This window comes from Rhipicephalus sanguineus, chromosome 4 (assembly GCF_013339695.2).
Source record: "Rhipicephalus sanguineus isolate Rsan-2018 chromosome 4, BIME_Rsan_1.4, whole genome shotgun sequence".
NCBI classification, from domain to species: domain Eukaryota; kingdom Metazoa; phylum Arthropoda; class Arachnida; order Ixodida; family Ixodidae; genus Rhipicephalus; species Rhipicephalus sanguineus.
In genome coordinates this window covers 205,081,690-205,098,114 of record NC_051179.1, presented here as the reverse complement: position 1 = coordinate 205,098,114, position 16,425 = coordinate 205,081,690, and the positions used below count along the sequence as shown (strand labels likewise).

General features: G+C 46.0%; 1 protein-coding gene across 1 annotated transcript in view; it reads left to right on the top strand.

Annotated features, from left to right (window-relative positions):
• The window catches only part of LOC125758182 (large subunit GTPase 1 homolog), a gene marked incomplete in the record, with an annotated part of 595,829 nt that overhangs the window by 114,971 nt on the left and 464,433 nt on the right, over positions 1-16,425 (top strand). The window contains 1 exon segment of the mRNA XM_049415032.1: positions 11,463-11,586. Coding sequence (XP_049270989.1) covers positions 11,463-11,586 — 124 coding nt within the window.

Below are 16,425 nucleotides of genomic sequence, written 5' to 3'. Positions count from 1 at the left end.
CAGACCTATATCCATTCTCCCCTTTTTTAGCAAGGTAATTGAAAAGCTAATACATGTTCGACTGTCCAGCTACCTCACTAAATTTCACCTATTTCATCTGAATCAGTTTGGCTTTAGACAAGGATATTCGACTAATTTAGCCCTCATTTACTTTACAGAAAAATGCAAACTAGAAATTGACCGGGGTAACTTCATTGGTTCTGTTTTTTTAGATTTTACTAAAGCGTTTGATACACTAAATCATGACATTTTGTTCTCCAAACTTTCATCTTATGGCATTGCTGGCAACTCTCTCTTTTTCGCAGTTACCTATCTGATAGAGAGCAATTAGTATCCATCTCAGGCATCCATTCCACTAAAAAAATAATTAATGTTGGTGTTCCACAAGGCTCAATTCTGGGCCCATTGTTATTTCTACACTACATTAACGATCTCCCGCAATGTCTAACCACGTCAACTGAATGCATTTTATATGCCGACGACACGACCCTCCTATTTCCATGTAATTCAATGAGAAACCTAATAACAACCCTTAATGTTGAGCTTCTTAACGTTAGTGCATGGTGTACTAAAAATAGACTTTTGATAAATCCCTCCAAAACTAAGTTTTTAATTTTTAATTCCAGGACAATAAATAACGCCGAAGTTCCTCCACTTTTTATCGACTCTTATCCCATCCACCTATCAGATCATTGTTCTTTCCTTGGAATTAAACTCGATTCCCGGTTAAAATTCAACTTACATATTCAAGAACTACAGCGGAAAACATCTTATGGTATTAGGGTATTACTAAAAGCTAGATGTTATTTTGATTTGACTACTTTGATCACTTTATATTATGCATTCATTTACAGTCATCTTAACTATTGCATTGCTTCATGGGGTCAAACTTATAACTGTCATCTATCTTCACTTCAACATGTACAAAATCAAGCCATTCGCATTCTCACCTGGAGCAGCCGACGCTCCAATGTGACTAATTTGTACCATGAACTAAACCTACTTAATATTGACAACCTGAACAAATTTAATGTGTACATGTTTGCTTATCGAGTAGTTAAGGACCACAGCCTTCTAAAATTTATTCTCATCCAAAACCTTTCTAATTCGAACATTGCCCGTTTTTCCTCAAATAAGAACTTTTTCCTTCCTAAGGTACGAACTAACTATGGTTCTCAAAGACTAGCTTTTGTTCTAATCAAGCTTTGGAATTCTTTGCCGTATAATATTAAGTGTGCTTTTTCCATTTCGTCATTCAAACATCAGCTTCGCAAATTCACATTTAATCAATAGCACCATTTACTGAATGTTCTTCAAACAACTTCAATTCTGTTGTTATAATTGTGTTTGCTTCTTATTATGTTACAGTTCCCTAAGCTTATACTTTTATGTTTTACATTATATTCCTGTTTTTTAGTTTAGTGTTTGCTTTTTCATTATGTTACAGTTTCCTATCCGTTTGTTTTACATTATATTCCTGTTCGCATTGCCGTTTTGTACTATGAATACTTCATACTATGTATATTCTACCATTTTCATTTCTGCTGTTAAGTAGTGTTATATTTTTTCTACCATTATAACAGGGTCCCCCTACAGTGTTTACACTATGGGACCTTTTTCTGTACTAAAATCTTTATATTCTGTATATGTACTAAATATTGAATAAACTTCAAACTTCAAACTTACCTTTGTTCGCCCACAACTTGAGTTCGCATCATCCATTTGGTCCCCATATCACAATAACATGGCCACCGCACCAGAATCCATCCAAAATAGGGCAGCACAATTCATCTCGCGAAACTGTAGTTTCCATTGCAGTGTCACGGGGATTAAAACCGATCTTTGCCTACCGTCATTAGCTACACGCCGTGACATAGCCCTACTAACATTATTCCACAAGTATGTTCACTCTGACAGGTCACATTCATTTCATCTCGATGTCCCATCCTGAATATCCAGAAGATTGCACAATAATTTGAGTTTCACACGCATATATGGTTGCACATTAACATTCAAATCATCAGCACTACCACGCGCCATTACATTATGGAATAACCTGCCCGAGAACATAGCTTCATTGTCCCACCCTGACTTCCATCATCAGCATTCTATCACCAATTGCAAATTTTCACTGAGGTCATCCATCAAAAAGCTAAATTTGTGTATATTGTGTCAATATTATGTATTTATCATGTATTTATTTAGTTTGTGTTATGCATTTTGTAGGTATTATGTATGAAGTGTTCAAATTTTTCTGTGTGATGTATATCGTTTCTTTCTGGTGTTTGACACCTTTTTTATTTCGGGCTGATTGATGTTATTTTAGAGCCCCCTTGCACAATGCCCAACAGGCCTGTAAGGAAATTCGAATAAATAAATAAAAAAGTATCTTACATTGCTGTTTCTTCTATCGATGTTCACACCATCGCTACCGAACTGTGCAAGGATAAATGGATCGCCTGGCTGATAGACTTGCTCACTGATTCGTTGGCAACACCATCCACTCGCGCGTTGCGTTGTCAAGCCCACCATTTTGCCATTCGTGACGACCTACTGCGCCGATGCAATTGCAACGCCGACGGCCGCCAGTGGCTACTAGTGATACCCCGCAGTCTGCGTTCTGAAATGTGTGAGTCGTTCCACTCTGATCCGCATTGTGGGCACTCTGGGGTATCCAAAACACGGCATTCGACATTGTCACAAACGAGCGATAAGGCGCACGCCCGGCCGCTTTCAGACGACAGCGGGAACTCACGGCGTCGAACAAGTGCACGCAACAAAAAAAAACAAGTATCAAAGACGCCGGCATGTCGCTCCTCCTTCCCCACTTGAAAGAGCAGCAGACGGCCTGATCCAACGCCCGGCAAAGTCTAGAAACGTCTAGAAGAATAGCATGACGCGATGCCGAGTGACGCCACCACGAGCGGAATCGACAAGAAAATTCTCGCCCTTTCCCTAGCTTTGGCTGTGCTGCACGCCGAATAACACTACCGACTCTTCTGGAACCCGGGGGAGAAGGGATATTAGCGTGCACCGACGACCAGCAGTCAGTCGGTCCGGAGATGGTGAAGTTATGTTGAGTGTGTTTCTGTCAGCCAAAGACGTGTTTATGATGTTGTGCGGTCAGTCGATCGTTGATCTGGAAGAATTGGATGATGACGCCGTGTGAGCAGTGACAAGTTACGGGAGTGTTTCCTGGAAGAGAAACATTCAGGACTGACGGAGGAAACTACGACGATCAGCGCTGGAGAGTGCGTCAGTTTTTCTGGAAGAGGGCATTCCAGTTCCGTCCAAGAATTGTGGGCTGGATACGCTGTTGAATATTCAGGACTCTAACTGTTCTGGAATAGGTTGTAATGCATGAGATTGCATTTCTAGCACGTGATCTGTTTTAGTTCCCGTTGTGTTAAAGGGACACTAAAGGGAAATATTAAGTCAACATTGATTGTTGAAATAACGGTCCAAAAACCTCGTAGTGCTACTTTTGTGCCAAGGAAGTGCTTATTTTGAAATAAAATCACATTTTAGTGGTCCGCATCGTGTTAGCACACTTCAAATCACCTGCCTGAAAGCGGTGTTTCTCATGTCACTGCTGCCGTGCCCTTTACTGCGCGGCGCCGTGCACTGGCGGTGTGCGCCATTCGGGCATCCGGCAACATCACATGCATGTGGCATTTTGTCGAACTTTCTGTCAGAGCAACTTTCACGAGTGCGCAGAACACATGCGGCAGTATGCGATACCGAAACTACCACTGAGACGCGACCGCGTGAGCAAAGCAGGGTGCTGGCCGAAGCACAGTTCGGCGAAAATGGAGCCCCATGGCAACGCCAAAGAGGTTTTTTTCCTATGAATCAAACAGAAACGAACAAGCACCATTTTATTACGTCTCTTGATGCACGGAAGGTTCTTTTTTTTATTGCAGCTAGTTTGATTACGAGTGATTAAGTGTAGTCGAACTCTCTCACGTCATCGGGATCATTTCCAAAATGTGCCGCTCTTGGCACTCATCGTGTGATACATTTAGCTTAATTTCTCGGTAAGTAAGACACTAATGTTGATAATATTGCCGTTTTAGACGTCATAAATTGAGCTTTCACTCTGACATAAATTATTATTTGCCTTTATTGTCCCTTTAACACCATCTGAGTTATATTGTGAAGTTGTAACTGGTAACAGCCGAGTGTGCATGTGTTTGTGATGTTTGTACTGCTTAACTGAGAGTATATTTAGTTTGTGTTATCGACTCTCGGCTCTGACTCGGTCTTTCGACCACAACCGGCGTTCGCTGGTGCACTAAAAGGACCAACTCTATTGTCCGCGCTTTCGTGGTGTGTTTCGGGGGGCCGATACGTCTGCCGTTGGAATCTGTCTGGTAATTGCATCCCCATTAAAGGGATTAGTGACATTTATTCTGGCATCCATGACAGGACCTTTTTGGTGCAAAGTGTGTCCAAAGTAGGGAGAAAGAGCGTTGAGACGTTCATAGTGCTTGCGAACGATTTTTGAGTGTCGCACCGCGCTCTCGCTAACCTGTGTGCAGAGAGCATTTTGGAATTCGAAGTTAGGCAGATATTTTGTGCACGCGGCTAGGTTTCGTTTCACGGGCATTATGGATATTGAGAAGTTAGTCGCCCTTGGTGAGAAGATGGGTTTGGCTGAAGCCGAACTACGGAAATGGGTAATGGTGAATTCCATTGGCGGATTCGGAGTGGCCGACGAACTCTGCGCTGGAGCACTCCACTCCGGTGGAGAGCAACCGAAGCAATCTGTCAATGGAACACAAGCGCCTTCGCCAAAGCAAATGGTAGGTGGCGCTAGCGCACATCTGCTTTGCAAGCATCGAGCATTCCTCGTGTTTCGCGCCCTTTTCGCCTTCACGGGTGCGAGCGGAGAGAACGGGTGCTGTTGGACAGCGCAGTGCATCGTGCACGCGGTACGCCTACGCTCTGCACACGCACGGGGACCTTCGACTTCAGGTTGAATCTGCCGCTTTTCGCGGAGTAGAGAGAGCTGCTCCATGGGGTGAATCTGGCAGCGGAGCACTAGCACTCTCAATCTGCCAGTGGAACAGACTTGCTCCGAATGGAGCAGAAAAGCTGCTGCCGGAAGTGCTTCGAATCTGCCAATGGAATAGGTGGATAGCAAAATCGTGGCTCTCAGAAAGGATTGTGGGCTACGATGCCCGTCTGCATCACCTTCCGGTTCGAGACGTCGTGCCGCCGGACAGGCCCTGTTGCTAGTGCCGTCGCTTTCTGTGTGTTCCATCTAGCAGTCACGGTCCTCTTTTCTCACAAATTACTGCATAATACTTTGGAGTGCTGGGCAGCTTAGTTGATTAACAAATGCAATCACTACGGGATTGTTATAAAGGTGCAAGCGGTCATTTCTTCATTCAAGTGTCATGCACCTCCGGACACATGCATGTTCTTTCGCAGCAAAAGGTGTTTTAGCACATGTTTTGTGACCTGTAAAGATTCGTTGTACATCACAGTGTCGTAAAACATCCGCTCAATCTGTTTTCATTTTGCTGAACTCGTAAAATTATCTATTTACTTTGTGTTACAAAGATTCCATTGCGGGTTCGATATAATGAATGGCATTCGTGAAGTATTTGTTACTCTAAAAGTGAGATGTCGTTCCCTCGCGCATTCGAGCATTGTGTTTCAATGCATGCGAAATTCTGTGCACTGCACATACATTTCAATTTTGTCTTTCAAGTTCCACTGAAAGTGATTGGCAATTCCTGCTTGCAAGTCTCCGAATTACTAGAGACGCCGTACCATGCCACTCGTTGCTGCAAAAGCAACTTCGGTAGTTTTACATTGTACGATATCAGTAACTGAGTGGTAGTTTTGTGCCATTGCCCTTTTACACACTGAGCAGCTTTTATAAATTTGTCAAAAAGTAGGGCAATGCAGTATATGCAGTGCAAGTATATTGTATCGGCGTAGTTGATCGGGCAGAGTACTTGTACCTTCGTCTGAAGTATTTAAGTGATTTGGGAACGTATGCATGTTGACACACGTGTGCTCATATGTGTGAGTGATTCTGTGGTAGGCACCGTTTGTGCTCGAAAATAATAAAGCAAGCTATTTCTTCAAACTATTACTGCGCGTTTTAAAGCGTAACCGTATGTCTACACTCGCATGCTGCGCTTGAGACCCGCCTCTCACCGTTCCCCGTGTTTGCCGATTTCTACTTATCACTTTGTTCAATAAACTGCGAAATAGCTTGCATCCATTTGCAAAAGAATTCAAGAACACAATCACTCGACAGCCTGTAACAAACGCGTTGCAGAATTGCACGTGTTTCCTCTCCGATTACACTGAACAGCAGGCACCTTGAAGCAGCAAAGAGCTAGGCCCCAAACCGGAAGTACCGTAGCAGACGACACGCCGCTTTGCTATCCACCTATTCACCATAAGCCAAAAGGAAAAGGAGGCGGTAGAAAGAGAAAGGTTGGCGGTTGAGAGGGTCAAGGAAGAAAGGGAGGCAAAAGAGCGACAGATGAAGGAAGAAAAAGCTGCAGAGCTTGAAAAAGAGAGGTTGACGTTTGAGAGGGCCAGCAAAGAGAGAGAAGCAGAACTTGAAAAAGAGAGGTTGGCAGCCGAGAGGGTCAAGGAAGAGAGAGCAGCAGAGCTGGAGAGAGAGAGAGGCTAGCAGCTGAGAGGGAGAAAGAAGAAAGAGAGGCACAAGAGAGACAGTTGAGGGAAGAAAGAGAAGTGCAGATGGCCGAGAGAGAAAGGCAACGGCAGCACGAGATAAAACTCGAACGGCTCTGTTTGCAACAGCGCATAGAAACTCCCGTCCAGGCTAGAGTCGAGAGCAGTGAAAGGGAAGATCATAGCTTCCGTTTGAACCCAAGCAAACTGCTTGTGGCATTTGATGAGAGGAAGGATGTCCTTGATGCGTACCTGCACAGGTTTGAGACGATTGCTAAAAGCCAAAATTGGCCGGAGCAGCAATGGGCAACTGCTTTCAGTACTTGTCTGGGTGGTGAAGTGCTCAGTGTGTACGGTAGGCTGACGCCTACCGATGCAGCTAATTACAGAAAGGTGAAAGCTGCTTTGCTGGAGCGATTTAGATTCACGGTGGAAGGCTTCTGAGATCGGTTTCGTACTGGAAATCCAGCTGATGGCGAGACGGCAATGCAGTATGCTGCGCGACTCAGCCATTATTTTTACAGGTGGATCGAACTTTCAGAGACGGCGCAGGAGTATGGTGAACTTAGAGAGCTTCTTATCAGAGAGCTATTTCTCACCAGTTGCCACCCGAGCCTGTCGCTGTATCTGAAAGAGAGGAGAGCTAAATCGCTTGAGGACATGCTTGAATTGGCTTATCAATTCTTGGAAGCTCGAGGTGGCACGAATTTGGCGAAAGTCAAAAAGGGGAGTTCCGAGGATGCGAAGAAATCGGCACCTGAAGAAAAGAAACATGCTCAGGAGAGTGTTCCGCGATGCTTTTTGTGTAACTGAGTGGGTCATTGCGCTAACAGTTGTCGGACCAACTTTTCACGCCCCAGCGTGACGAAATGCTTTAAATGTGGACAAACTGCAGAAGTGTTGAAAGGCGGGCAAGTTGGTATAGGTTCATACTGAAATATTGGCAGCGCAAACTAATGGGACGGTTTGTGTTCCCCTTCTGTGTCCCGTTAGTTTGCGCTGCCAATATTTCAGTATGTGGACAAACTGGGCACAAGGCAGACGCATGTCAAAACGATGAAAGTAAAGCCCACCAAGCAGCTTGTGTGTATGCCCCGCCAAAAGAGGAAGCAGAAGTGATCACTGATGAATTGACCGAGCCGAAGAGCGGGAAGAAGATTCATATCGTTGGTGATGTGATGGCAACACGGCCGACAGGGATAACGAAAGGAATGCCGACACCTATGTAAGGGGAAAGTTGGTGGAAAGGAAGTCACGGTACTAAGAGATAGCGGATGCACCGCTGTTATTGTGCGAAAAGAATTGGTCCGAGACAGTGAGTTCAGAGGCAATACCAACCCGGTTTGCCTGATTGATAATTCGATTCGAATGCTTCCTGAAGCCAAGATTGAGGTTGAGACACCCCTTACTTCAGCGGGAGAGTTACTGCCCTGTGTATGAATAACCCCCTGTTCAACCTAATCATGGGAAACATTGATGTAGCGCGAGGGCAGGAAGATCCAAAACGTTTGGGAGAAGACCCGAAAATGGAGCCCTCGTCAGCTTTGGAACCACGAAGAGAAAGAACCGCGGAAGAGAATCCCATGAAAGATGTCGCCCGAGTTCAAATTGAAGCCGAAGTGTCAGAGAATGTCAACAATGAGGCATCAACGGTCACTGTACCGCCTGGGAAAACACGCCGAGCCGGTGATATTGCAACTGAGCGGCCACCATCATCTGTGGCTAAAAAGATGACGAGGTTGGTCGTCCATACAAAACACCACGACGCGCAGAAATTAATGAAGCACCGAGAACGTTCTAACGAATGCAACTTCCTTTTCGTAGCCGGGGTAATTGTAGTGAAGCCTTAGAGCTGTGTAATGGGTTGCCCTCTCCAGCGCCTTCTAGTGGGCCGTCCTCTTCGGCTTCTTGCTTACAGAACGCTGCTCGAGCTGGGACTCTGCCTTGACTATCACCATTACCCATTGTCGCCGAGTCAAATAAATGCCTTTACATTAGTAAAGAAAACATGGAAATATAAAGCTCAGTACACCACAGGCACGCTTGTGCACACATCACCAAGTTAAAGACATGGCAAAAGTCAGCAAAGGTGCAGCGATGGCGAGCTGGTTTCATTTTTGCAAGTGACACACACTTAATTGAAGTGATCCAGCGCATGAGCACGGCGGCAAACAGCGCGTTTAGGTAGCAACCTACTCTAAAATGCGTGCAGTACATTTACGCCAGCGGCAACACCACTAGACCGCTGAGCCACACGCACTGCTGAGAAGGCAGTTTCCTTGAGATGCTTATCGTTGATAGGTTTGTCGTAGAGAAGGACCATCGCCTTCGTCTGTAGGCGTCATCATGCCCCCGTGTATTTCCTATGCTTATACATGTAGGCGTCACTGCACTCGCACCAGACTCGTAGTAATCGCCGGTTGACACTGATGCACTTACCGTAAAGGTGCAAAATAGGAAGTTCTTTTCAGGAAGGTATGCGACAGAATATTAGAAAATATCGAATATTCGAGTCACTCCGAATGCTCGAAATGTCTTGAATAGACATTTTTCGAATACGAATATTACACATGCAATATTTGAAACTTTCGAATATTAACACACCTCTAATAAAATGCATGAGTAAAATAACTTCTTTGCCTCTCCTTGCATTTCTACCTTCAGAATCCTTGAACTTTTCTTGGAATATTTAGCCAGATGTATGAACCCTGTGCATGTTGACGAAGAAAAACACAGTTGCATGTAAAATTTCTGTGTGTGTGTGTCAACCGCTGGCTATGCTGTGAAGGTATACCTTGCTGATTTCATATTTTTGCCAGAGTTGGAGAGCTAAATGCTCAGGTAAGCATTTAACTTTTGCAAATGTGTATGCTTCGATAATGTCACTTTTACATTCATTTTGTACTTTTCCAAGTCAATCAGGAGTGTGTGGTGATACTTCCAAGTGAGTCAGTGGTGTCCTTTTTCCACAAAACAGTAGGAGTGTGCGAATAGTGCAATTTCATCTCGAATCGAATTCGAATCGAATAGTGCCGATTGGTGGCCAAACATAACGAATAGTATATTTACACGAAATGTGTACCGCCAGTTACGGCAAGGCAAAGGAAAAATCAGGGATGCTACGGTGTGCTGACAGCTTCATTACGCACTTGTTCGGGAGTGGCTTTTGTTTCAGCTTTTATGGGCGCGCAAGCATGTTCATAGAAGAGCTGCCATTCCAGTCAGCAGCGCCACTCCTTACCTCCTAACAGAGAGGGGGTATAGTAGGTAGCTTTTCTTTAATTTTTTGCCTCTATGGTTGCGCAATACGACTCATCTGACAATTGTAATGTCGCGCTTCATCGCCATGGGTGCTCCGGGCCCAAAAACCTTCGGGTGCCAGTTCACAGCAGCGTTTTAACTGCGCACCAGAACGATTAGAGTTTCTGAACGAGTGGTGCGGTGCGGCAGTGGCGAGTGCCCAGCGTGAATTTCGCAGGCCAAAGTCAGGTCGTTTTAAAGCACTTGCGGCATATGTGACCGAACTACGCAAGAAGTCCGTGCCTTCGTTTCGGGAGCGAAGTTGTGAAGGACTTGACAGTTTTCTGATGTGTTTTTCTGTGTGTGGAAATGACATGATCGCCTTTAAGATCAACATGCGCTCGCTTTTGAACCAGGATGTCGCTGAAAGCTTAACAAAAGGCGACATTACCGTTAGTTTTAACCACCCCACCCTAACCAAGTCGCACCATTGGCCTTTGTTGCGTTTTAGATATTCGTCCTGTCGAAATATTCGAATACTAGCTATTCGAAAGTCGAATCGAATTATTCGATTATGAACTATTCGATTTGAATTCGAAACTCGAATATTCGCACACCCGTACAAAACTGTAGTCTTTCCAGCACCAACAAGAAAAAAAAAAGAAACTGGTTAGCATGTGCGAAGCAGTTAATTGTAGGAATGGCAAATCACGTGGATGCTCAGTTAGGCATGTCAAGCAGTTTGTCGAGTGCAAGAAAGGTGTGATTTATTCCCTGCTGTTGTGTGGAAAGCACCAAGTGGGACAAACTTGGGCTATGTCTAAACCGTGGTTTAAACCAAAGATTAAAAGAGCACCATGACACTGTCCTGCGCAAAGCCACTTGTGGCCATGTTGCGAAGCACTGCATAGATGGCCTATCAGAAAAAAATGATAGTGAACCCTGTGAACCAATGTGCACAGATTGCAATGTCATAGGCAAACACCCGTGATGCCCTAACTAGAGCAATACAGAAAGCACATGTGATTACAGGACATGTGTGAAAGCGCACCCCCACTAGCAGTGTCCCAAAAAGAAGTGATGCACCTTGACTGTGAAACTTGATGCATGTCTGTTTTCCGCCGGCACTACTGTTCTGTCCACAATGTTTCTTGTACATTTTTTCTGGTTGCCAAAGGGGCTTGCTAGTTTCAATAAAATGTCAGCTGTCGGTCAGCGCTCCGGAGGTGTGTCTTGTGTGCCTCCTCCCCCATGAATGAAGGAGGGGAGGTTTGGAGGGCTTCTTTCTTTGACACAGCCTTAATGAAAACCAGCTGAAGGTTGCAGGTTCGGTCCCTGCTGGCAGCAAGTTAACTTTTCGTCCACTTTACTTTCTTCACATCTGCGTCACAATTTCTGCAATACACATAAAACAGAACAATTAACATCCCCTATATCCTCCTCTGTGGTGTCTCGCACTGTAAATATGGAAGTGTCCTTTCTTGCTGCCTATTTTTAGCATGAACTAATGATGTTTGTTTAGTGATTGGATTGCTCCTTGTGGTTCCCTTGTTTTGCAGAGAAGCAGAATGTGACGGTGGTCAGTGTGGGCAGTGTGGTGCGTGGTGTGCTGTCTGAGCGAGAGCGTGCCAACCTGCGCACTCTGCATGAGAGGCACAAGGACCTGCTGCGCATACCAAGGAGGTGGGTGTCACCACATGGATGTCACTCTGTTATTTTTCTAATTCATTTGATCGGTTACTCATTCAGTGGGTCAGCTATAAGACAACACGAGACGCAGCTTTGAGCCTTTGTATTTGGCAGAAACTACAGTAGCATGCCTGCATTCGCGTAATGTGGCAGCCTTGTGGGCGTCCATGTTTCAAAGTGCTTTACATTTGTTTTCTCATATAAATGCAGGGGTGGAACAGCTGTGCATATTGCGCATTTTTGATACGATTCCGCTTTCCTGTTGCAAGCTGCTCCAAAAGCATAAAAATTGCAAATATTGTGCCGGACTGCTCCAAAGCAGCCCCAAAAGCAAGAAGTTTGATGCCCACATCAGCTTCAATAAGGAAAGAAAGCCGAGTTGACAACATAGTTTTCCAAGCAGCCCAGGGTACCAAAAACACGAGACGTTCGCAGAACATATAGATGCGCCCAAGCGTGTTTCTTCTATGCACCTTTCTAATGAAGGCTCCAATAGTGCCGTCTTTTGCTACTGGGGTTGCGGTTATAGTGCCCAGCTGAGGATACGGGCCGTGGTATCCCATTGCTGTCACCGTTGTTGCGACTTTGGTAGCGTAGTCATGGGGACCACGAGTGGGTATCGTGCCCGGAGCCGTCATGATGACAAGAAGATGGACGAAAAAAATACTTTATGTACAGAATTTACATGTTTTGGATCTCAGTGAACAGGCCTGCCAGCACGACCAAGTCGGCTGGCTCCACTGCCCTAACAACGGACCGGCACGGCCTTAAATTGGGTAGCAGTCCATTGTGATGTTGAGCCTCTCTTTGGTCGCAGGTGTTGAGCCTCTCTTTGGTCGCAGGTGTTGAGCCTCTCTTTGGTCGCAGGTGTTGAGCCTCTCTTTGATCGCAGGTGTTGAGCCTCTCCTTGGTCACAGGTGTTGGGAGCGCCCTTGTCTCTCCCCTCCATCCCCTCAGGAATGCTGCTCTCAGTCACTGGGAACGACGAATGGCGTCATTCGTCGGGGCCGGCTGGGCGTAGACTCTATTTTCCAGTATCCTTCTTTATTGGAAAGTTGACGACATTTTGGCCTTTGTGCTGAGGCACAACACGCCATAATCTCCTCTGGGCTGTTATAAATGTGTGACCCCCCAAAAAATCACAGCATATCCACGAGGTGAATGATGGTGAGGTGGGCGAAGCTCCGGAGGTTATGGGTGATACCGTTAATCCTCCGAGAAGTTCGCCCAATATAATCATCATGCAAACACGTGAGGTACGGTGAAGATCTCGTTCCTGATGCCAGAAACCGCGGTGAGGTTATTATCGAACCAAAGTCGGTCACACACGTCGCAGCTGTGGCCAAACGAATGAGCGAGAAATTCCCGCTCGAACCGCGCGTCGGCTCCTTGAATGGGAGACCGCTGGCGTCGCTCGGTCACTGGTTCCCACGCACGAGCACCATCAAGGTCTGCCAGGCGCCGCGCTCGCTTCGCCGCCGCTTCTCGGGCTCGCCTTTCGGGGTCCGCTGCTCGGAGTGCACGTTGCGTTGCGGCGTCATTGGCGCGCACCGTCTCGGAACCTGCCAGGCGCCGCGCTCGCTTCGCCCACCAACGATGCGACGCGTACGGCGACGATCCGGGAGACTGAGAGAGGCACTCGTTCCCCGCGCACCCAGGCACAGCCCGCGCAGCAGCCAATCGGAGAGTAGCGGCACTTCCACCGCCATCTAGTGGCGATTCACACAAGTGCACTATTGCACACACTTCTATTGGACTAACGCCATCTAGAAAATGAGACGAGAAATGGTGATGACGACACAGATTGCGTACAGCGCCATCTAGAATATCATCACTCAACTGCAGTTTGTATGTACTTCTATGAGACAGCGCCATACTGTTCGGGAGATACTGCCGGTTACGCCTGACGCGTGACAAGGTTAGACTAAGAGGAGCTACGCCCCTAAAATGTGCTGCGTGCCCTGAGCATGCTGATTCTACTCGCTAGGCTGTCTCTTCTGGCACTACTGTCGCTGTTGGCTCGCAGGTTCTTTGCTGTGCATAGTGTGTTGCTCTGGTCGCTCCAGTTTTCGTGTCGATGCTGCTGCTGCATGTGGTCACCTACGCGTGCGTTTACTGTGGGAGTGTTTGTACCGTTACGCCCATGCCGTGCATGGCATAGGTTGGCAAAAAATGTGGAGCTCACTCAGACTCACTCATGTAAGTATAACTTCATTACAACAGACCTTCATAGTGAAGAGGATTTTGGTCCGTTGTAAAGGGAGTATGTAAAATCCAAGTACTGTTACAAGAGACTTTTATGTAAATGCAGAATGGGTCTGTTATAACCGGAGAGAATTATGAGTCACGAACGCGGTCAAGGAACGGATTTATTTTTAACGGGGGACCAAAAAAATATTGGATTTTTGGAAAACTGCATTTTCAGTTTCTGTAGCTCTTTTTCAATCTGATTCCAAAATATTTTCACTGAAAACTACATAGAAGTTCTGTAAAAAAATTTTTGTGTCTGCCCTCCTATTATACTGTAATATATTTTGCCCTTTGGGCTCACTCGGACTCAGACTCGCCAAATTTTCTGTCCTTCCGGTGTGTGGGGTTCCGCAGCGGTGTATGTAGCATATATGCCCAGATCACAAGGTATTGCTGTTCTTTGCGGTACACGGGCAAAACACAGCATCATCTCACGAGTGTAAAGGCGCTAGTAAGTAATTGCTAAGCTGTCAGCTTCAAAATGGCTGAAACAGCAAGCAGCGGCGGCCCACGGATCATTCCCGCAGCAGCGCCAATGACAAGTAGAATGCCAGTGCAGTTGTTAAGTGTAAATTGGTAATTGCTTTGTATGTTTTGTTATAGCTGGCCTCGTGGGGTTCTTGGTATGCACTATAAAATAGCGTCAACTTTTAGGACAACCCTCGAGTAGGCCATTGTCCTGCTGCACGCTAGGTGCGCGCATTAGTGTTTAAGGTGACTCTCGGGTTTCTTTGCCGTGATTATTCAAGTTCAACCTAGCTTTAATCCCTAACAGACCATTTTGTTCCGCTTGGCATGTTGCAATACAGTTCGTGGAATGAAGTTAGCACAAACACCGATGCCAGTGTTGATTTGTGTCGTCGTCGTACTTGAAAGCTTGTGGCCTCTGATCGTTGCACAGGATAAGAAACAGATGTACGACAGGTGAGCTCAAAATTTGGCGTAGAAACAACACGATTACAAAATGAAAATGAGCCAGTTGCACATCTGGAAGCACGGCATGGCGTAAGTTCGCTTCGACGCAAGCAGCCGTCACTAGAGATACGCCGAAAGGGCGCCCGTTTTTGGTAACATTATTGTTAGTATGTTTTCTGGCGAGTATTTGAGAAGCATTACAACAAGCGTGCATGTTCAGGTAACGACCTGGCTTTAACGAACGTGGGTCGATTATTCACGACACCCAGGTTGTCGCGCGAAAAAAAAAAGTACATTTGTCGTAATGCTACCCCAGTTGTCGTCATAAAATTGACAAGTCGAGAAAGAATGTGCTCTCGACGAAACGTTAAAGGCGTGTACCTGCGCCAAAGAACACATGTCACGCGGGCCTTTATGTCATGTCAATTGGAAAGGGCTAATTCAATAATCTCGTAATTGCACGCACTAAGATGGAACATTTTCTAGCCGCAGGCATTGTAAATCATGTGCTGTAGCATAGAAATCAGAGATGTTGATCTTATCAGAAAACAACTCTTGCCCAAACATTTTGTGTAATAATCGTCAGCTTTGACATCGGTTCTTTTTGGTGCAGATGATAAAGTGTACCAGCACCCACGCACAATCACAAGCTGGTGTGATGACTTGAAAAAATGGCCATAAGTGCCAACATCACATATAATACTATCTGTTGGAGAACGAGGCTTGCGACTTACGAGAAGCGAAGTCATTTAAAAGCTTGGTGCACTTTGAATGCCTTGGCTGCCAGTCTGTTACGCTTCCGATGGTTGTTGTCGCAGCCAAACACAGCGCAGTGGTAGCGTGTCGACCTGTTATCATCCGACACTTCGATTTTCAGCAGCACAATTGCTTTAGCGCGTCGAAAAATGGACACACATTGACCTCTCTCGCGCAACGCAGTGCAAAGCGCATGAATCCGTACACACCAGCGGTAGTGGCCGGACGGTCGGACACGTGGTCGAGAGAGAGAGGGGAAAATGCACCGGTCGAGGCTGCGCTCCTCCTCTCCGTGAAAACGGTCTATACATTACATGGCTATGCTTGCTCTCTTTTTTATCATTTTTTTAGAGTCTGTGGCTTTCTATTTCTTTCTCTCTATGTCTGTTTGTTTCTCTGTTTTTTTTATTTTCTTCGCTCTTTCTTCCCTTTCTTTCTATCTATTTGTCTCTTTCTATCTATGATACACGTAAACCTCGACCATAACAGCTCTTCTGTAACCCTGGGGGATGCCCCCTTGGATAAGGTGAGCAAGGTGCTTGAGCTTGGTTTGAAGTTTTCCTTGAGCCACAGTTGAAACCAGCGGAAACCTTGGCATTGGGACGCTGCATGGCCGAGAGGGTTCCCGAGGTGGACAGGGCCCGCTGCGTTGCGGAGTGCACAGATGTCATTACGACTAGGGGAGGAAAGCCAGGCATGAAGTTTGACAATCGATGGCTCGTGGACCAGTTCACTGAATGCCGCCTGAGACCTTTAGTGGCGGACAAGGAGGGTTGTTTCGCTGTTATGCCAGAGCGCATATTCCTGATAAAGGCCTCGCAGGCGATTGAAAAGAATCTCAAGACAGTTGACAAGAAACCGGCGGAAGTGAAGAAACGGGCTGTGGCTCTCTTGCAAGAACTACAGCTCGAC